Genomic DNA, 23,419 nt, shown 5'->3' with positions numbered 1-23,419 from the left:
GCCTAAACTCTGATAGCATTAATCTGTAAACAATGGATGTATAAAGAGAACTGGATACAGCGTTTAAAGTGGGGCCCCGTTCATTCCTATGAAAGTTGCTCAGTGGCTCATGAAGTAAAAAAAAAACTTGATTTCCGAGTATAAAATTATACCCGGGTCTTTCGTCAATCTTCCACAACCAGTCTATCCGTCCTTAGAGTTTTTCTGTTGTGTTTTTGCTTTTGTGTAAAACAACAAAAAAGACGCCATTCAAACATGTAAAGAAATCCAAAGCTTGACAGACATGCCTTGCCTAGATACGGCTGCTACGATTGGACAATCACTTTTTGGGGGAGGAATTTAGCAAACAGTCAATTGCAACAGAATGACAGTAACAGAGAGCAGGCAGGAACAAGGATACTGATGAACCATGCGGGGGAGTGAACTCCTCTTGTAGCCTAGACTGTGTTGTTTTTCGAAAAACAACACAGTCAGCAGGAAATCAGAGGAGGTTATTGCAATATTGGCTTGTAAGAAAGAGGAAGTTGAGTGGCTGGATTCGATCAAAAAAATGCTGAGACTTGAAAAATGAAGCATTTAGGAAACATAACTAAAGTAACTGTGTTCTTCTCGCTTAAATCAACACCTAAGATCACGTTATGATGATTTTACTGCACTGAACAAATCAACCCACAAGATGGCAACAAAAATAAACAATATGATTTTGTTAATATTCATTTTAAATCTCATGCTTTGATGTCAGTGTGATCATAGTTGATGTTTTACATACAGGATGGACAATTTCACTTGTAATGGCATGTAACTGATTGATATCATGCATACTGTATACAATATCTTTTAAAGTGCAAAATTTAATTCAAGTATGATTTGAGCTATTTCAATGCACAATCAAACAACATTTATATCTAACATTACTGTATGCTGTTAATGTTTCATGTTTGATTATGTTGTTGGTAAAAACAAGTCTGTGTTTTACATTTTGATCTATCAGACTCAAGATGCTTATTGTTCATTATTAATTTATGTAAATATACAATACATGTGTGTGTGTTTCTGTGGCCAAAAATGAAAGATCAGGCCTTCAAAAGTGAAATAAATGTATTCCCAGCACAATCTTTTTGCTTACAAAGTGTATGTCAAACAGTATTACCTCACCATCAGATGTTATATTTCTGTCCACACCTGTTTAGTCTCTGTCTTCATTATGTGCAAGCACCAATTAACCAGGCAATGTTCCTTGTGCACCCACTTTAACTGCAGATAAAGCAATTCTGAATCTGGGTAATTTATTCCCTCTTCTTCTTCTTTTTTGTTTTACACATCAGCCTGGCCAATATGTTAGGGAAGTATTTCTCTCTGGGGTGACCTTGTCTATGTGACGCAGAATAAACAAATTAGCTCTCAGCAGCAGGATCAATAAAATAAAAGCAGACTGCATATTTGTGATTAAAATCACAGCCAGTCAAGTATGTCTAACTCAACAGTCCAGGTGCTTTTGGTTGCTTTTCTTTAAAATTATGTGCGCCAGAAATTCCAACGGTTTAAGTAATTTAGCTGTATTATTTCGGTAATTAAAACATTTCAAAAGCATTTTTTCGTTCCTCTTCTGTGGTCCAAATCTTTTAACTCTATTATATATTATGTGTTTCCTTAGAGCCCTGTCAGTGTACTTGAACATGGTTGAGTAGCGCGGCCCTGATGGCTCCACGGGGGGTCCAGAGAAGAGTGTATAGGGACAGCTCAGTGGGCCACTGTAACAGCACTCATATCTGTCTCTGGGGGTAGATTAAGCTTAATTAACTAAACCATCCAGCACGCTTGGATGAATGGATACAAGTCAAGGGCAGAGCAGTCACGGGTGTGCTCACACATTCTCTGGCAGGCACTGGGAGAGCGTTTTGTGCCGAATACTATCTGTTTGTGTAATAGTATCCACAAATTGGAAACTGTAGTTATAATAAAGTTGTGTGTACAAGTCAACAATAATGATGACCTGTATTTTAGTCTGTAATGTGTCTTTATGCAGTCAAAATACCAGTGACCTCTGAATAGAGAATATTCAAACCTGCATTGCACTATATAATGCAGTTTTGGGTACATCCATCCCACAATCTTGCATATGTTGTTATCAGGCCATTAAAGCAACCCACTCTAATCAGTGGGCTACTTTGGATCTGAAAAGTGAAGTCAATGCGAAAGTGCCTTAAACTTCCATTTTCTCTCATAACCTCAACTCCTCTGGTTGCAAAAAATGTCTTATTCAACTTAGCTACACCCTTTTGTGTCACTTCTGGTTGCAAAAAAACAAGATGACAACTGACGTTACGATGACTACGTCCACTTCTTATATAGTCTATGGCTCTAACATGTTACATTACATTTTTAACACAAACAAAAAGGCTTCTTAAGGTTTAGGCAACAAAACTAAAAAAAATGTAGGTTCAGGAAACTTAACCACTTAGTTAAGTTTTGGGGAAAAAAATCATGTTTTGACTTAAAATAACATTTCACAAGTGAAAGCAAAACTTAACGCTTGTGAATTCAAAGACATCAATCTATCGCCCACGACCTCCACCCCACATGGAGTTTCAACACGTCCTCATCTCAACTCATCACATACTGACACGTTGTCAGACCCCTCGGCGTCACTTTTCGGTGACGCAAACCAACACATTTTCACTCCCAACTCGTCAAATACCGCCGCTTGATCAGTACACCTCGGCATCGGAGACCGACGCACGGGGTACCCCTCTTGTGTTACTTTTGGACGGACTAGTGACGGCATGTCAATATACTCTCCTTACATGCATAGTGTCCTTTCAAAATAAACTTCTGTTTTCATAGGACGTTAGGTTTAGGCAACACAACCACTTAGGCAGGGTTAGGAAACGGTCGTGGTTGATGTTAATATTAAAGTTGCTAGCGACTCACGTGGCTCATGGGACTGATGACTGACGTGACAAAATAAGTCAACGTTACTTTTAGTTTCACACAGGACACGAACCCCAGTCTCCTGGTTGAAAGTCTTGTGTGTGTTTGACCCATCCAACACCCCTCCCGCTTGCCCTGTGTGGACTCTCATGCTATTAATACTACGTCATTTGCTCTGACCGTCGAATAACGCCGCGGATGGGTTGACATTGGAGTTAGTTGAAAGCCTGGTGATCACATACTGTTGCTAAAGGGTGCCTCCATGTGTCGGTTTCTGACGCCGAGGTTCACTTACCAGATTGCGGTATTTGGCGAGTTGGGAGTGAGAACGGGTTTACTTTGTGGTCATTAGGGTGACCTAGTTAGACCAACTAATGTTATATTTCATAATAACTCTACAGTTCGTTGATTGAGCTAATTTATTTTGTGCCCAGAGACAGTGCCTTTAACAAGTTCACTACCGTCGTTAGCTAACGCTAGCTAAGCAGTGTTAACTTAGCTGACGTTACTTGTTTCATCACGTCAGGCTATTGTTAGGCAGCTGAGAACGGCTGAGGCTCCTATTGTTGTCAAAAGTAACGTTATATAGAAACTAAAGGTAAAAGTAAAACATTTTACACATCTTGTATAACTTGCATTCAAAAGCGCACGTATTGTAGGGAGACGCCACCGCAGTAACGGCGACTTGTTTGCTTCTGGTACTTCCTGACTTCCACTTCTGCTCTTGTCTTAATTACTATGGTCATTAGAGGTTGCTGTTGTGTTCTTTTATTCCTTCTTTTAATGATCTACCATAGGAATAGATGATAAAACCTACTTTTGGGTGTGGTAGGCCCCTATTGACCCACATCTATGGTGCTTATAGCGACCGATAACGCCTATTTAATAGCCTGACAACAGTTTCATGTTCGCATCAGCATTTCTGAGATGGAATATACCAAGCCTCTGTTAGATCCCATCTTACCTTGCTGTGGAGTGTCAGCTGTTGGGAAAAGGACTAAAAATTAGTTTTTCCGATTTTTGTTTTTAATATGCAAATAAAACAATATGCAGAAAGTTTATTGTAAGAATTAATAACATCAAAAACCACAGAGAAAAAAAAAAAGCCATACAGAAAAAAACACACCCCACGGAGCTCAAAGACAATCTAAGGCATCCCATTTCATATCTTCGAGTCAGTACAATCTCTTTCCCCGGATCATTTTCTTAGCAAATGATGTTGTTGTTCCATCCTGTTTTTAGCCACAAGCTAAACAGCTGTTGTTGTTTTCTTATGTAGTCTCTGCTACTAGCCCTCCCTGGCCCCAAAGTTCACTCCCTGCTCTTCTTTTCTCCAGGGCACCTCGCCCTCCTTTTTCACATTGATATCTCCCCTTTAATTCCAGTTATCTGTAACGATAATTACTCCAACCATATGTGAATTTAATTGATGCCTTGCAAATGTGTAAATGTGCGTGTATTTTGTGCATATTGCTAATAAAGCCTTATTGCCTGTTAATCTGGACTGTCAGGGAAATGCGTGCAAATCGATTAAGTGTGTCAGCCTTATCATTACAAACAACTGTTTTAGTGAACAAATATAGATGACTTAATCCTCGTATGACGTACACTGGCATGTATGACATTTCGCTAATGCACCTCATCCTGATTGAATTTGTCATGGGAATAAAATGTTTTAAAAAAGGATTAGATTCACTGTTTAACACACACCTGAACAAACACATCTTAATGCGCGATTGTGAATCCAGGAGGGTGACATGTTTTGGAGTACATTCTTAAAAAAATGTTAATTTGAAAGATGATAGATACAAAAAAATAACACCTCTCATGCTGCATCTTGGCCTTTATTCTGCCACTGCAGTGTTACATTTCCCCACTAGAGGGTACATGGGTATTGGCATTATGCTGTTTGTTTCATTATTATTGGGCCACATTATTGATTACAATCTGCAGCCACAAAGAATTAAGACTCTCTCATAGACTTATAGATAAGATAATTAGTCTCTACAAAAGAGCTGAAGAGCTGTTTGTCATGTTTGTTTGGTTTCTTTTGAGTCAGCAACTTTTTTTGGCTGCGTGTGTTGTTCACCACAAAGAACAAATGCAGCCTGTCTCTGTGTATCCCACACCATCATATCTCTATATTTTAGGGTCATCCTCCTCTTCTTACCTGCTGTTGTCAGATAGAAAAACACAGTGATTAACTACCATGGAGACTTAATTAACAAATCAAACATCTGGATATTCAGACTAAACCTACTGCAAAGGCTTAGCTGCCTCTTGTAAGACTGGCCATTTGATGTTTCAAACAGTGCGTCCTGATGTTTCTTGCTAAATTTTTCCCATCTGGCTTATTTTGTATCTTCACTTTTTTTTTTCTACAGCATTTCTTGTTTTGAAACTTTCACTTTTAACGTTGCTTGTATTTCTTCTATATTTTTTTATTACTTTGAGGACAATGATTAGAGAAGGACTGTTGTCGAGGACAAGGCCCTTGAGACAACATCATGTAACATACATTACACTAGAAACACGACATGAGAATATACCTGACATTTATTGTCCAAGAATTATACATAAGGCCTCCAATGAGCAGATATAGCTGAATTCCCATTATATTTTATTTAATTCTATAATGTTTTACCCTCACTTCAGATGTTATGTTTCTGTCCACATTTGTCAGGGAATAACATAACATACATTGATGCAAAGGTGTAGGTTATTGAGAAGTCATTGTGAAGGGTCAAATCACGTAAATTGATTAATTGTGACAATTTAAATTTTCACAATAAAGGGCTACATGATGAAATATATAATAAAATAAAAAAGATACTACTTTAACAGCAAGTATGGAAAGAGTGGAAACATTGTGGGATATATAACACAATAACACCAGTAACAATCCTGAAACACGGATAAATGTGTTGCTTCAGTGCATTCTTGCAGGCTTAGCCTAATGCCCAATTTAAATTTTTACAATAAAGATCTACCTACCTGTACATGATAAAAATAATCAGCAAAAATAAAATAGATAAAAAAAAGAAGCAACCCATATTTAGTTTGAGCAAAAAGACATAAACTCTATGTAAACTTTCTGACTGTCACAGTAAAAGACAAATGGATAAAAAAATAACTATTGATAAGCAATATAACTAAATTTGACTACAAGACACATCATCACTCATGGCTTAAGCCCAGTTGAAAGAACTTTTACCCTCTGAGACCCACAATAGACCCATTCTTGTCTTTTTTAGGGGGGTACAGGGGGACTTTAGGGGGAGATAGCAGGTCAACAGTAGATGTCACATAGAAGTGGTGTACTTCATCTGAAAGCTGAGAACCTGACACCAGCACTGTGTGTCAAGTTATTCTAGTCATAAATCAGATATAAACATGAATTAATTAATTAATCTAAATTAATTGTGAGAGTGTATAAGGGTTTAGAACATTATGATAGTATATGGTGGCCATCCCCATGCTCTATTATGTCTCATGAGTTGTTGTATGCATTTTTGAGTTGATACCTTTTATTTCACAGATTTGGTGCTAAATTGAACCATTTTTTACCACTCAAGAATTGATAAAAATGATCAATAACCCCTCCAATTACCACATTAAGACATCGAGACCTTGAGGAATACCATAGAAAAAAACATGCTGGGATTTGATATAAAAAAACTTTTGACATTTGGAAGTTTCTGCAAGAATTGCATCTTTTTGCCGATTAGATGGCGAGCACCTCTGTTCTGGAAACAGCTCAGAAACCCCGTTATTGTTAATCTACCTAGAAAAACCAGCCATCCTCTGAATGCTCTAGGTCTCTAGTTTGTGGCTATAACGTTTCATGATGCTGTGATTATCATAGAGGTCACAGCAGGTAATTTTATACAGTGAGGTCAAATAAAAAAAAAAAATAGTCTCACTATATGAAATGGCTACTATTGGGCCATCATCACACATGAATATAATTGGGCTCATTGGATCCACAAGCTATTTAGCCTCCGTCCCGACAAAAATGACATGGTTCGTACCAATGGATTACTTAGGATTCCTTTTTTAGTTTTAGATAATACCAGTATCTTCACTATAGCTCTAAAACTGAGCCTGCTACATCCTCTGAAACACAGAATAGCAATCCCGTGGGTTTCAGGGGGTTAAGAGCAAGAGTGGAAACATTGTGGAACATAAAACACAGTAACACCAGCAACGATCCTGAAACACTGATAATAAAGAGACCTGCGTTGCCCCGGTATGCTTGCAGGTTTAGCTTCATGTCCACTGTTTTGCCTTTATTTCAAATTAGTATTAAGATTAAGATTAACATATCAATCCTCTAAATGTGTTTTAAAGAGCAGATGAGAATTAACAGGATCATTTTAGCCCGATAACATTTTATCATGAATTAGTTAAGCCACGTAACAAGATAACATAAAATAACATGACGGAACATAACGTGACATTATGTATGGGAATATAACTTAAATTTATGTGTACAATTACAGATTAGGCCATTAATATAGTGAAACAGCTGTACCGTATTCCCAGGACATTTACGTATTCGTTCATTTAGCTCATAAAACTGTATATCAAAGAGTGTAACCTTGACATCAGATGTTATATTTCTGTCCACATCCTAACATAACCTCACATCATATAACATCATAAAACAGCACATATAGTTTTTAGTCCAAAGTGCTTTGCAGGACTGTGAATGAAAACATTTTTAGCTTGGATGGTCCCGATGAGAACTGGACCTCCAGACCTGGCACTGACTCCTCAACGCTCTACCCACTGAGCTAATATCCTACAGCCCGTGCTTTTTGGCTTACCCTTCCTTATCCTCAGGCTGCACCAGCTGCCGTCTACCTCCGACCACACTCCACGCCCCCTGATATGTTGTCCTCTACCTGCTTCGTCCCTCCTCCTCCTCCTCATTTGTAGGTGTTCTATTCCCCCCTTTTTGGCCGCAACTTTCCAAAAGGTGAACAGAAGTGATTTTCAATAGCACCGTGCATGACTAATGGTGGAAACATGTTAAAATCATCGCAGAAATGTCCTTGGGAAGACAAATGAATTTTCAGCAGAATAATTAACTTAATTAACAAATTTGCATGCATATTCATCAGGGCCATTGAAGTCTTTCCAGCTCAGCTTGATGAACGTTGCTGTGTAATAACCAGCTCATTTACATTCTGCCATCCACTGCCATTTGTGTGGATTACTGAGAAAAGGCGAAGTGTGTGTGTGTGTGTGTGTGTGTGGGTGTGCATGATGCTAGGACATTGTATGTGCAGACACTTTTCTTTTTCCCTTAACATGTCACAGAGAAAGCCTGATGAATTGATTTGAGATCCTGTTTTGTTGGATATACACCCCAATATTGGACACAGCTGCCACACACACACACACACACACACACACACTGATGTAGAGGAAGCATTCATATGCACATATTCATGCACACATACCTTGCGTTAATGTGACCGTGTGTGCTCTACACCCATATCTCCTTGCACCAACCCCCCTCTCTCTCCCCTCACCCCCCTTCTCTCTGGTGGGCAGTTCTTGGCACCGATCCTGAGTCGTAAACCCTCCTGGGTTGCCAGACTGTGCGTTGTTAAAAACGTGAGGCCCTCCGTACCCCCTCCCCGTCTCTGCAGGGCAATCTTTAAAGGCAGCAAGGTGTGACGGCACAGACTGGCAGCTTGGCAGCCATGCCCGAGGATACCAGCGCTCCGTCAGCCGTGAACGGGCACCATCACATGGGCTCGCCTAACTAATACGCTCGCCGTACATGTGCCTTTCTCATGCCTCATCTGTGCCAGTCAGAGACAAAGGAATTCATTAAGAAATTTCACATGGCGTTGTTTTGTGATTTCGCCGGGATATGGTTAATTGGGAATTTCACACAAAGCTAAGGTAACTGAGGGAGAGATTATCTAAATGAGTTTGGAAAAAGTTAATTACACTCACTTGGCTGTTTGTGCCCTTGATCTGGTTGGGCACGGAACAACAGGAAAACTTATTTTACGGAGGCTTGTGCTGGATATTTCTCTAACAATGTGTTTCTCATTCTCATCATAGAGTTTTCCTCCAATGTAGGTGTTAGAAAGAGACACGTCCCAGCAGGTTACTCACCAGCCTGTCAGAAAACTGCTGCACCAGTATCATACGAACATAAAAAGGAATGCAAAGCAAATGCTTTTTTTGCACCTTTAACATAACCAATATGGTGCGCTGTCCTGAGATTTAGCAATTATCACATTTATTGAAGAAAAACAGGCATTAAAAAAAAAAAAAAAAGCATTACCTGACACATAAAAAACTTGTGATATTGAGCATACTTTCTTCCCTTTGCCTCTGTGATACTTTCTCCTACGCTTTTTCTGCAGACATATGTTTGACACTTGAAGCTGTTATCATAGCTGGAAGTGTGAAAGAGAATTGTTGCAGTAATATGCCGCTCTCGAGTGTTGTGACAGGAAAATGCTTTTCTGATACAGAATTGGCATTTTCAAGTCTCGTCTGACGCGTGAACAGTGTTCGTCTTTCATACTGATAACAACGAAGCCAAGTTTGCAAATTAATTTCTCCAGAAAGGCTTTGATAGAATAAGTTGTGCGATCAAATAGTTTCCACTCTTAATAGAAGACATTTTTATTGACATGTTTTAGTCATAAAAGGAAATGTTGTTTATTGCGTCGTCTGACCCTCTTTGTTTTGAAGCTTCCACTGAAGCACGACGAATACAAAACACAAATGGACCATTAAACTGACCTTCAAACTGGGCCCTATGAAAATCAAATGGCTGTCACCACACTGACGGGGAAATGTACACAACTACAGCCTGTTTCCCTCAAGTGAAAAATACGAAAAAAACACATCAGATGCTCGCTTTCGTGATCCTCCTTTTTGAAGTAACAACAACTCTCGCAGCTCGAGTGAATACATCTATGAAAGCTTCGATGACAGAACATGAAAGGAGGGTTTGCACGGATGGAAACAGCAGACTCTCCCCTGCAGACTTGCTTTGTTGGCCTACTGATGTGATTGTTGCTTTTCTATAATAGCTGCAGTACAATTTAAAAACTTGTCATCTGATCCCCTGCTAAGCCACACACACACACACACACACACACAAACATGCACATAAACACGTATGACGATAAAAGGACACCTGGATTTGACGCGATCGTGATCTTGTGTCTGTCAGTTCCACAAACATTAACAGCAAAAGTGTATTTTCAACATTTAGCTGCAAAACTCGGCCGTCAGAAAATAAAATCTTGTAACTTCTTTGTATCCTTCGTTTGAGGTAGAGGGGGGGGTGGATGTATTTGACGACGGTACTGTTTGATGGTGCAATTGATGAGAAAGTTCTGAAGAAAGTCCCAAAGCCTCAGAGGAATTTGATTACCTCCATCCATTATCTGCACAGTGAGCAATCGCGAAGCTCACCATCTGTCATCCGTTTCATTTGCATCGTCAACACCTGCCCTGCCTGTTTATGCCTTCACATTTTTTATAAGCTGTCTTTCATGGCGGGGAAAAATGTTGACTTTTCCTTCTAAATACATTAATTCCACAAGTTCAAAGAACATATTGAACGCAAACAACTTGGTTTATATCTGATAGAATATGGGAAACTCTCCTCTTTTTATTGCTGCAGATTTAAAATTTTAAAAAAAATGCATTCAAGCTGCTTTCACAGCTTAGTGAACAATAAAGTGTTTCATTTCATGGATAAATTGCTGCAAGAGATAGATAGATAGAAAGAAAGAAAGAAAGAAAGAAAGATAGATAGATAGATAGATAGATAGATAGATAAATAGATAGATAGAAAGAAAGAAAGATAGATAGATAGATAAATAGATAGATAGATAGATAGATAGATAGATAGATCACTCAATTTCCATATTACACATACACACACCCCATCCTCCTGTTTGTTACGAACGCATTGTGCTGCATACTCTCCCTCCCTCCCTCCCCCATCCTCCCCCATCCATCCATCCCGTCTCCCATATCCCCAGGTGGTGCCGACGGCTGCGGGGCCCATTAGCGACAGAATTCCTGCCTCCAGCAGGCCATGCGTGTCCCGAGTGACACATTTTTGGACCGGCACCAAGAATCCAACCCTCCGCAGACAGCTCACTTCCCTCTGCAGTCACCACAGTATGTGCATGTGTGTGTGTGCGTGTGTGCGTGTGTGTGTGTGTGTGTGAGGGGGAGAGGGAGGCCTTGCGAACACAGCATGAGTCCCACAGGAAATGCTTGAAAGGCAGTATGGGACAGATTGGTGATGGCGCAGAATGGACTAGAATACTAAAAAGAAACGCGAAGATCTTCTACAGTAGAGAGATCATACTTGGATAAGATGACTCTCCATGCCAGGTTGGGACATTTGCTACAGACCACAAAAATCTCCCAATGTGCATCTGCATGTCTTACAATGTAAACTGCACAGTATAGTACTCTCTTCTGTAAAAAAAAGAAAACACATTTAATTGGATTTTGCTGATGCACATTGTTGTTTGTTGCCAGCTGATGCTTGTGTACCAAATGTTATTTTACAGACAAATCCTGCTCAGTGAAGAGAAAATACTTCAAAATGAGATTTTTTATATTAAACTTTGCCTCCATTGCACTCAATGAAAGGTGGCACTACAGTGGTTACCTCATCTGAATTGAGTGATATTTGATGGTCGATCAAGATTCTTATTAATCATAAGGAGGAGTGATTATGAAACAATACGTTAATAGTTAAGAAAGAGCAGTAAGTCCTTTTAGTATCGATATTATGAATGGATTCTTTCTCCATACTAATAGATACTTAATTATGGACCTAATGACTCCTCACAAAGCGCTATATAATTAGTCTAGATGAGCCGAGAAAGTTCCTACTTGTTCTTACATGTTTAATGTTGGTGATTTCTCATTTCCAAATGGGAATGTGGTGGATGGTGGTAGAACATTAGTGTCAGTGGAGCTTCGGAAAGGTACTGATGTCTGTCTGTCTGCCTATCTGTCTATCTATCTATCTAACTATCTATCTATCTTGTCACAGCCCAAGCTCAGTGAGCTCGACAAAGACATAAGATTTAATGTAATTTAAACCATATTTTATTTGAAACTAAGACAAAAACATGATAAAGGAATCTGTAGTCTGTCAGTGGTGTCTGTGATAGTGAAGCGCTACCCTTGGCGTGGCACACTGCCCGAAATTACCTGCGAGCGCGGCACTAAAAGTTAAAATTATTTCAATTTTGACCTTGGTTGCCACTGACCTTTCAAAGCGCAACCAATGAGATAACAGCTGCAACTGTTGTTGCCTAGAAACACTGAATGGCGTTCCTACCGCATGTTTTGATGATACCTGCGCTGAGCTTTGCCTCTGCAAGGCCCAACCTCGCGGTGAGTAAGTGAAGAGGAAATTTCTTACCATGTTAAGGCAGCCTAAATACCCTCGGTCCAGCCTGCCCAGGAGCAAGACATCACGTTAGATGGCTCTGCCCATCTCTACCGGCAGGCAAGCTGCAAAAGGAAAAACACAACACAGCAGGAAGAGCACTGACAGGGTCAGAGGCCATCTCTATCTGTCTGCCTTCCTACCTTCCTACCTACCTATACCTATGTGTAATTTCTTCTAACTCTAACACCCAATACGTAGAAAAGTATTGAAGTGGTAATCCTCCCATTTGCCACAAACTTGGACTTGCACATTTCATGAAGGTGACAAAAAAATAATGATAGAGAAATTTACAAATAAACAAAGTATGTTTTCATACAGGGTCAACGTGATCTCATAGGCGTATAAATAACACACCACTTTTAAGGACATTCCGCGTGTCATGATACGCATTTTCACTGTGAAACAGTTTTTTCGTGTGTCATCTATCACCAAATCGTTAACGTGAAACGGTCGCGGTTTGTTATTTTTAGGCAAAAAAAACATTTAGTAAAGCCTCAGACATACTTTGCATGTTCTGTTTCAATTCATACTACAATTGGGGGTTCGCATCGGTCTGGCGTTCCACGCATGCGCATTTCCCAATCCAGACACCACTCCAATTGGTAACTGCAATGCACCGTAACATTGTTTGCCAGGAGTTCAACACCATTTGGCTTTGACAAATTATATTAATTTGCCTCTCTGTTGTCTCAAAACAAGCATCCACTTTGTTATCTTCTTATTCTTCTTGGCAAATGATCGAGCTAGAGGTGCATACGTCACCAACTGGACTACGGAGCGAAACTGGAGCATGCCCAGTCGACGCCCTTGCTATTGTCACAGTTTGGAGAGCAGAACAGAGAGGGACGACCTGAACACAGACATAAGCAGGCTGAGAGTCCAGAATGCAGGCAGGTAACGGGCAGACAAAACTCCATGAATGACGAAAGATGCACCAACAAAAGAAAGAGGCTACAATAAACAGTGAGACTAATGGGGAAGTGGGAACAGGTGAGCAGGAGGTCCAAGGTGGTGATGTCCAAGATCAGCGCTGACCCTCCCAGACATGGGTGGATGATGACATTTACATCATGCAGACCAAAGCTGACCCTCACGGACACGGAAGGTATGAATTTGCCTTTAGGTTTAGGAAAAACATCACGGTTGGACTTAATGTACGTAAACAACATCCAACACAGTTTACAGTAAACAGTACATAGACATAATTTTCCATTTTTTTTATGAGGCTCAGCACGACTTTCAACAACTTATTTTTTTGTCTCATGAAAGTCGCTCAGAGGCGCATGAAGACAAAAAAGTTTAACTGCCAGATATATAATTACCCGAATCTTCTGCTCTGCTTCCACATCATTGGGCCCATAGAGCAGGCGCACGAGTGTTTCCTTTAACTCCGCCTCCCAGCTGCGGTCTGGGTCTCATTCACATGAACGGAGGAAAGAACATATTGGCTATTAGTGCATTTTACAACTTTTTCGACCCAATTTAAATGAGGGCTATTCAAGTGTTCGTAATAGGAAGTTGTTTTACCTAAAAAAAATTGCCGTTGAGTTACAGACATCTCTTTCCCAATGTAATGCTATGGGAAAAAGTATTTTTGGGCCCAATGGCATCACATGACGGGCACGGAAGTTGTAATTCCACTGTTTGGCCACTATTGGCTTCAAAGCCCAATGCTCTTCACGGGGGCTTGGGCCCATAGAGCAAGCGAACTAGCATTTCCTTTAGGTTTAGGCATGATGAGTGAGATTAGTTAGGTTAAGGGTAAGAATATCAAGATGAGTCAACCAGAGGCATAGTAGGGCGTGTCATGCCTTCATCATGGTAGGAAAATATATATTGCAACCAGGAAGGTCCGATGACGTCATTTTGCATAGTAATTAGCCATTTGCTACTGTTCATGATAACGGGCTGTTGGGATATTTTTCGGACTATTGGGGTTTCAGAATAATGGACCGTCGGAACAATGGCACCCTGCTTTCAATGGAAAAGAGTTGGCAACGCTAGGATGCATTTTTTCGGTCGGATGATTTTTTAAATCTAGCGTACTCTTGCTAGTTTCTTAAGATTACCAACCCTAGCTTTAATGAATGTAAGGAAAATTTAAAAAAAGATTTATCTATTTTGCATCAATTTATCAATAAAGCAAGCACCTATTGTCCACTAAGTTATGGACTAGCTAACGAGCTATTCAGCCATCAGATAATTTCTATAAACAGATCCTCCATTCATGAGATTTTGGCATCGGAAGCGTTTTGGTTTCCGTTTGTAGTAGTACTGACCAATCACGTTGGAACAGACTTTGGTTGAATGCAGGTAAACGGTCCATGGCCGAACCGATGACGACGATTTAACTTTTTATTGTTTTAGCTTGTAAACTGGCTACTTACACGTCGTCTCTCAACTCTAACTCCACATCTCAAGTATCTCAAGTTGCTAATCGGACTGCAAACAACAAGCAGCGCACGGAAAAGAAAGTCTTGGCTTGGCCACACTGGAACCCTAGAAATATAACCCTTGCCCCCAGAGGCTTATCTGTCGTCAGACCGATAGCTGATGGGTTCAGAGATTGTCTATCCAGCTACCAGAGACAGGAATGTCAATTCATCAATTCATCCATGAAATGAGACACTTAATTGTTCACTTAACTGTGAAAGTGTATCATAACAATATAAACTCAATTATAAACCAAGTTGTTCATGTTCAATTTATTCTTTTAACTTGTGGAATTCATGTATTTAGAAGGAAAAGTCAACATTTTTTTCCCTGCCCTATCTATCTATGTATCACACACCACAGTGTAGTCATGGCTACCACATGCTCATGTTCACAGACGAGGGAATCGATACCACTTCACCCAGTAGCACCCGTGTCTCTCAGTGTGCCCTGAAATAGGGTGTTGCTGGGGTGTCAGAGGATCACACCCCTGTATGCCTCCCACCTGCTCCAAAAGCCAACCTATACTCTCTCATATTGTAGCCAGTAGCCACACACACACTTCCTCACACACACATACGTGCACACACCCAGTTGGAGCAGACAAAGAGCACAACGCACAAAGGTGATGTAGTGACAGATGCTCCTGTCACATACTTAGCATATCTCCACCTCCAAAATAGTGCAACTGCAGGAGCTGGTCTGACTCTCTCGTTCCACGGAAATCAGGACTCCTGTTTCACAACTCATTAATTTCCCCCGACGGATAAAAGCAGCTCTTAAACCACAATCCTTCACCCAATATTTATCCAATCTGACCAAATATTATAATTAATGCCTCTGTCTCTCCTCTCTCCTTCAGGCCAATATATTCCCCTCATCTTCCTCCCTCCCACCCTCTCTAACCTCTCAGTGCCAAGTTCACAGATAGAGAGAAAGTACTTCCTGTGAGAGGCCGGGCCGGCTGCCAGAGAGACTGATCCACCAATCTGACACGTTAATGAGATCCTGGCCCATAGTACTGGAGTGTCAGGCCTCCTCTGCTGCAGCATCAGCCCTGCCGTGACCTGCAACACACACACGTCTTTACTCATATGTGTAATTTTTTCACACATGCGCCCACACGCACAGAAATATAAGCATAAATGAATGTGAGTGAGTCTCTCCTCCACACACACGTTGAGAGGGGGGGGGTTCAGCTCCTTAAATCTGTCTAATTAAAACACCAAATCCCTCTACTCCCCTCACCCACCAACCCAATCCTCACTTCCAAGCCACACACACACACACACTCGCACCCCACCCTCCTCCATCCCCACTGCCACCACCCTCGATTCCGCAGGAGAAATGATTATTAGGAATTTAATGGGGGAACGTTTCCCATCCCACACCATCTGGGGCTTGGGAATGGCACGAAATTTGAGGATGCTTGCCGACGTGGCGGGGAACATTATTTTCATTTTTTTCTTGACTGGTGCTCGGATTTTCAGACATTGCATGGAAAAAGGCTCCTGATTACAATAAATTACCATAATATATCACAAAATAAAATAGATATAAAGATGCAGTTGTGTTATAAGTGATTGCACAAAACTTTTTTCAACTTCCGAGGTGTCCTTCTGCAACTACGTCCCTATAGAAACACGGTGTTTGTTTTGCACTAATTACGACACAACATCGCGGATTGCAAATTCACCTCTATACGATATATATCCCCCATTCCTGTCCTTCACCTCCCACACAGAGCCGGGCCATATGCTCCCTTTCTCTCTCTCTCTCTCTCTCTCTCTCTCTCTCTCTCTCTCACACTATACTTCTTTCTCCCCCTCGCACTCTCTTTTCCACACAGATTAATGAGCTGCATGAATGTAGGGGTACGTGTACACGTTTGACCCCGTGCTAAACTGCTGCACGCCACCCTGTGGACCCTGTGGGCGTGAAACACCCCCACCCTTCCTCGACTCCTCCTCACCCTCGTCAGCCTCTCTGTGAGGCCCCAAGAGGGATCTAAATCTCCTCCGACAAACACACACATGCATACATATATTCACATACACACACACACACACACACACGCACACACACACACACACACACACACACACAGTAGAAAAAGCAGTATGATGACATGGTGAGAATTTTAGTGAATGGGATAAATAAGGCCTGGTGATGAAGGATGGGGGGCTAAAGAGGAGCTTTTAGGGCCCCAAAGGGACCTCCAGTAACCCGGTCTTCTAGTTTTATGATGATATAGAGGGAGAGAGGGATGAGTGAGGGAATGAAGATGAGAAAACAAGACCTTTTCTCAATAAAAAAAACCCAAAAAACTCAATGTTTCTTCTTATTTTCTTCTACAAGTTGAATTTGTGATTTCACAGATATTCCTGTCTTGGCAGCTGGAAACACAATTCACAAAAAGCAGCATTGATTTCTAAATCAGCACGAGTCCCAACACAGTTTGAAATTCTTTGCAGTTGCATCCACAGAAGAGGAAAAGGAGATGTTGTGCAATGTACGTGCTGGTTTTATGATCTCTAAAACGGATTCTTTCTTCCTACGAGAAGCTTCCATATAGGCTGAACTTTGTGTTTTCTGATTTTCCTTTTGCTGTTGTTGCTCTTTTAACTATCCACAATTACATTATAGTTCAAATGTTTGCAAAGCTTTTGCTTAATTTTATGTTCATCTGTAAAAAACAAATATGAAGATGTGATTTAACATTAGATTACAGATGATTTGCAACCCCTAATCTGCTGTCTAATTCAGCTTCTACAGAATTGAATAAATGCTGAAATAAGTTTCTTCTTTGACAGGACTTTAAAAATATAGTTTTTATGTTTTTTCAAATTGTCAAATATACTGTAGAGTCATGCACATGTGTTTGTCTCCCTCCTCTCTCTGAAGCTGCTGCATGTCATCCCCTCTTTCTCTCCCCCTTTCAGAACTATCACTGTCACTATCTATAAAGGCAAAAGCCCCAAAAATAACCTAAAAAAAATATATATATATAATTAAAAAAATACAGTCAGCTACAAGCCTCCAAGCCCCTTCTCAAACTCAGTTATCTGATTTTCCCATAGACCACACACTATTTCTCACGTCAGTCATCTCCTTGAACGTACCAAATACAACATTTTATAAAAAAGGACAATTGGTTCATTACAGACATTTGAGGGAAGTTGTTAAGGTTGTTTATGTCCTTAGAGGTTTTTTTGGGGTTTTTTTGCTGTTAACTTTAATTTAATTTTTATACAAGTGGCTGTATCGGCCATCAGAACTCCATCGGTCACAGCTTAAGCTTCTTTTGTTTTCTTCTGTTTTGCTTTATATGAATTGTCCTGTGTTGTTTTAGAATTAATTTATGAATTGGATTTGGATAAAGTTGGTACCTGAGCCAAATGTTTAAATCATCAGCATCTGTCATGTGTGCACTTATTCTTTCAACGTTTTTGCAATGATGGGAGTCTGGATCAAAAATGATGAATTTTGCTGTTTTCACCAGATTTTGAATGATGATGTTATATATGTATATATATAACATATACAGGAGAATGCAGTGCTTTTATAAGTGAAAGTGAAACACAAGCAGTGAAAGTATAAACCAGTTCATCCAGCCGGTGATCATCAACACCGATATAAACACAAACTAATTACTTTCTCCTCATCATTTCATTAACATCGACTTGATCTTTCTTCCTCTGATTATATGAGATTATAGTCCTGTATCCTTCCGCCCTGTAAACGGTGCGTAAAACCTTCACGAGTCACCTAATAAATAAAATATAGGTGTGTCATTTAAATGCGGATGTTTAGGACCGTGTAACGAGCAGGAAAGCAAAGTGAAACGGATTTATTTTTTTTAAATACTGAAAAAATAAACTTGTTTATTGTTGTCCATTTAGAGAGTTGGAGCAACTTTAACATCTCCTGGGAGATCCACTTGTCTCCTGACTGGGAGGACTGGGAGGACTGGGATCTCTGGCTGACACCCAACACCTCCTGGGCATGTTGGTCACAAATCAGCTGATCGACTGAAATGAAATCACATTATATCGACAAGCCTCTTTCAGATAAACAATATCAAAACTCTGCGTTAGATTTCCTCTCAGGTTTATGTTTTTAACTGTTTAATTAAAACTCTCAATTTAAGTGAAGCTAACACATTTGTATAGTAATGTAAAATGATTGATAAAATGCATTTGAAACTTAACATATTGTAAGAAAAAAAATAAGAAGTAAAAAAAGATATTCGCAACTTATGTTGCTATTTCAAAAGGCCTTGTATATCACCCAAAATTCAGAGGTTATGCAAGATTATTAAAATACAAAATAACTAAATAAATAAAATGACGCCCAGGGCGTTTTTTTTATCTTAATTTATTAATCTAACATTTTTTTTTCTTCCTACTGTCGATCATTTCCACAGAAAGCTGCAACATAACGCCTCTCACAGCCTCATTTTATTGCGACAAACACATCACAAAACATCAACACATTATTTCACGAATATTTCGATCCATAACGAGTTTTCAGGAGTGTGCGCGTGCGTGTATAAGAGAGAGAGAGAGAGAGTGTGCGAGCATGTGTGTGTGTGTGTGTGTGTGTGTGTGAGAGAGAGAGAGAGAAAGATAAATAAAAATGAAGAATATTATCCAATAATCATCCATCATTCGGGTAAAGTTACAAAATCAACAGAATTTATGAGAGTACAGTCACCAACATTGTGCAGAAATACATGAAGTGCATCACAGTTGCTCTTCAGCAGGAACAGGAAGTGTAAAAAGTTCACATCAAACGATCCAAAACTGTCATTTCGTTGCATATTGATGGTCATCATCTCTTTTTTTTTAAGGCATGTTGTTCAGTTTCAATATAGTTTTGAAACATTTTGTTCTACCTCACACAGAAATCCAATTCCCTTCCAGCTGCAGTGAAATATACAACAACATAAACAAACTTTAAATGTATGGGAATTCACATAAAAAAAAAGAAACACTTGAATTTTACAATATTTGTTTTAATAATATATTATCCACATTCAAATTGACGGACTTATAATAAATAAGCTTAAATAAATAAATAAATTACAATAATAATTTACATTCACCTCGTTACCACACTATTTACTCCAAAATACAAATGCATTTAGTTTTTAACTTTTTTTCCCCACAACTTCCTGTATTTATAGGACCAGTTCAGATGACATCATCATCAGGTCTCCTAAACACGTGCACATCTCCAAACTGGCTTTTTTTTAATATATAATTAATTTTGTGTAGTTGTCATCATTTTAATTAGATTATGAGAAACAACTTGTGAGAGGAAATAGACATATAGCATTTTTGTATAAGCAAAGATTGCATTTGGCTGCCTTGCATAGCTCAATTGACTTTTATTGCTAACCGACTGAATCTCTGTGAACTTCCAATCATGTCTCAGCAAAACTTCCCTGATGAGGTGAAACGTCTTTAGATTCTTCTTCTCCTGTTGTTTCATTTAGCTGATTTTTTTTTTATTTCTCCACGAAAAATCATTTCACTGACTGCTGGGAAACCTGATTTAAATAAATAAGCAGAAATATTCAATTAATTGTTCACTATATCATCTTAGTATACAGCCATTAACAAACACATACACTGTAAACAATTTGATCAAAACCTGCCTCTTTAACGAATTATTCTACATTTTGTGTTTTTTCCCACTGGAAACAAAATATGTGTATATCTTCTTTAAAATGAATCAGACTGAAATCATGTCATTTGTTTCCAAAGCAAAAATTGTTGACTTCTTTTTCTGCCTTATGTCGACACAAGATTTGAGAACAAGTGAAATCATCATATTTTGGAGACCATGTTTAAAAAAAAAAAAAAAAAACAAGACTGAATATTCAACACAAAAAACGACTTGTTAAAAATGGGCATTTTTTTGCAGTGCATTGCAAAAAAACGACAAATCATTTCAAAAAGGCACAATCCCATCCTCAACAGTCACCCAGCAAAAAAACGTATAGAGAAACATACAGGTGGAAGTCATCAGTAACTAAAAACTACAAGTCCCATGGTTGCATCCAACAAAGTGCTCTGTGGATGCATGTTTATTTCAAACTAAAACAATATGCACCCAACATGAGAACATCCCTCTCTGTTTTTTATCTTTTTCTCCCCCTCCTGGCATGTATTTTTTTCTGTTTGTGTTCACTGTATAATTGGAAACAAATTACAGACATTTATTTTGGGGATACAACATTTTCATGTTTTCTTTCTAAAAAAAATGTCATCCTTTTCCAATTATAAGTAGCTGTACATCAACTGTGTCTGGAGTCCATTTCGACATCTACAGGGGTGGGAAATTGCATCGAAACTTGAACTTTGTCCAGCTTGATTGATTAATTAATTGTGGAAAGAGACACATACACTGTAAACAATTGGATCAAAACCTGCCTCTTTAACGAATTATTCTACATTTTGTGGTTTTCCCACTGGAAACAAAATATGTGGCAGTGAGCCATCACATCTTCTTTAAAATGAATCAGACTGAATTCATCTCATTTGTTCGCAAAGCAAAGTCTTATGGTCGATTTGAGAACAAGTGAAATCATCATATTTGGAGACCATGTTTAAAAAAACAAAAAAAAAAACAAGACTGAATATTCAAACACAAAAACGACTTGTTTAAAATGGGCATTTTGTTTGCAGTGCATCAACTGTGTCTGGAGTCCATTTCTACATTTGTGTTTTTTCCCACTGGAAACAAAATATGTGGCTGTGAGCCATCACATCTTCTTTAAAATGAATCAGACTGAACTCATCTTATTTGTTTTCCAAAGCAAAAATTGTTGACCTTTTTTCTGCCTCATGTCGACACAAGTGAAATCATCATATTTGGAGACCATGTTTTAAAAAAGAAAAAGAAAAACAAGACTGAAGATTCAAAAAAAAAAAAAACGAATTGTTAAAAATGGGCATTTTTTTTTTTGCAGTGCATCAACTGTGTCTGGAGTCCATCTGCAGGGGGAGACAATTGCATCGAAACTTGAACTTTGTCCAGCTTGATTGATTAATTAATTAATTGTGGAAAGAGCCATTAACTTCCCCTTATGTCGACACAAGATTTGAGAACAAGTGAAATCATCATATTTTGGAGACCAAAGAAAAAACAAGACTGAATATTCAAACACAAAAACGACTTGTTAAAAATGGGCATTTTTTTTTTTTGCAGTGCATCAACTGTGTCTGGAGTCCATGTCGTTCCACTCTCAGACATCTGCAGGTGTGGAGAAAATTGCATCGAAACTTGAACTTTGTCCAGCTTTGATTGATTGATTAATTGATTAATTGTGGAAAGAGCCATTAACTTCCCCTTGTGCTTGGAAGGCCTGGCTGCGGACGTGCAGGTCGTATGGGAACCGGCCCTCTGGGGCCACGCGGTACATGGAGTTGTGCGCGAGAGCCGCGCGCCCTGGCGCACCGCAGTAGCGCATGCCATAGTGTCCGCCTGCTTTACCGTAGTCTGGCGGGTCGTCGTGTTTGAGGGAGAAAATCCCGTTAAAGTTCATCGGGGGGCTCAGCTGGCCGTCGAAATGCGGACTGCCTCCCTCTGGAGACGGGTTCTCGTAGTAGGGCTCGTAGTTACCACCGTAGCTGCTGTAGTGTCTGAACGGCTTGCTGCTCGTGTCCAAGCTGCTCGCGCTGTGTCCCGGAGGCGTGTGCACGTCTGAGCCCGGGTACGACGGGTACATGGCGTCGTAGGGCGACCTGCCGGAGAACATCACCTCTCCGTTGTGATCCGTGAGGAAATTCCTCGCGTTCAGCTGCAAACAACCGGCCACCAAGTTGGTGGTGGGCTGAGATAATCCTTTGCACAAAGTCTGCACGAATGCAAGCAGGTCCGGTCTCTTCCCAGCACTCAAGGTCTCCGACAGAGCCCAGATGTAGTTCTTAGCGAGTCTGAGCGTCTCAATCTTGGAGAGTTTTTGAGTTTTGGAGTAGCACGGCACCACCTTGCGCAGGCTCTCCAGCGCGTCGTTGAGGCCGTGCATCCGGCTGCGCTCCCGGGCGTTGGCCTCGTGGCGACGCACCTTAGACCGGTCATGCTCCTTGCCACGCTTCTTCCGCGGGCCTCTCTTCTTAGGGAGCTCGCTGTCATCCTCCAGATCCCTCTCCTCCTCCTCCTCCTCCTCCTCCAGCTCCCTGTCGGAGATGTCGTCCTCGGCGTCCCTCATGTCGGAGTTGGACCTGTCCAAATGGTAAATGGTAAATGGTAAATGGGCTTGCATTTATATAGCTGCTTTTTCTAGTCTTCCGACCACTCAATGTCAGTATTCACCCATTCACACACATACATGCATTGATGTCAGAGGCAAAAGTTGTTGACTTTTTTTTTTGTTTGTTCTGCCTTATGTCGACACAAGATTTGGGAACAAGTGAAATCATTTATATTTGGAGACCAAAGAAAAAAAACAAGACTGAATATATATATAACCTGCCTCTTTAACAAATTATTCTACATTTGTGTTTTTTTGTGGCACATCTTCTTTAAAATGAAATCAGACTGACATTTGTTTCCAAAGCAAAAGTTGTTGAC

The 23,419-nt window shown here is 39.9% G+C and overlaps 1 protein-coding gene across 2 annotated transcripts in view; it reads right to left on the bottom strand.

Moving 5' to 3' along the window:
• Positions 1-19,278: 19,278 nt before the first annotated feature.
• The window catches only part of neurod6b (neuronal differentiation 6b), a 5,680-nt gene continuing 1,539 nt past the window's right edge, over positions 19,279-23,419 (bottom strand). For both annotated transcript variants that reach the window (XM_037786298.1, XM_037786299.1), the window contains one exon: positions 19,279-23,070. In XM_037786298.1, coding sequence (XP_037642226.1) covers positions 22,167-23,070 — 904 coding nt within the window. In that variant the 3' untranslated portion in view covers positions 19,279-22,166. The remainder of the gene's footprint in view (positions 23,071-23,419) is intronic.

Source organism: Sebastes umbrosus, chromosome 12, assembly GCF_015220745.1.
Source record: "Sebastes umbrosus isolate fSebUmb1 chromosome 12, fSebUmb1.pri, whole genome shotgun sequence".
Classification (NCBI taxonomy): Eukaryota; Metazoa; Chordata; class Actinopteri; order Perciformes; family Sebastidae; genus Sebastes; species Sebastes umbrosus.
The sequence above is the reverse complement of the archived record's forward strand: the minus strand, read 5'-3'. Positions and strand labels throughout refer to the sequence as shown.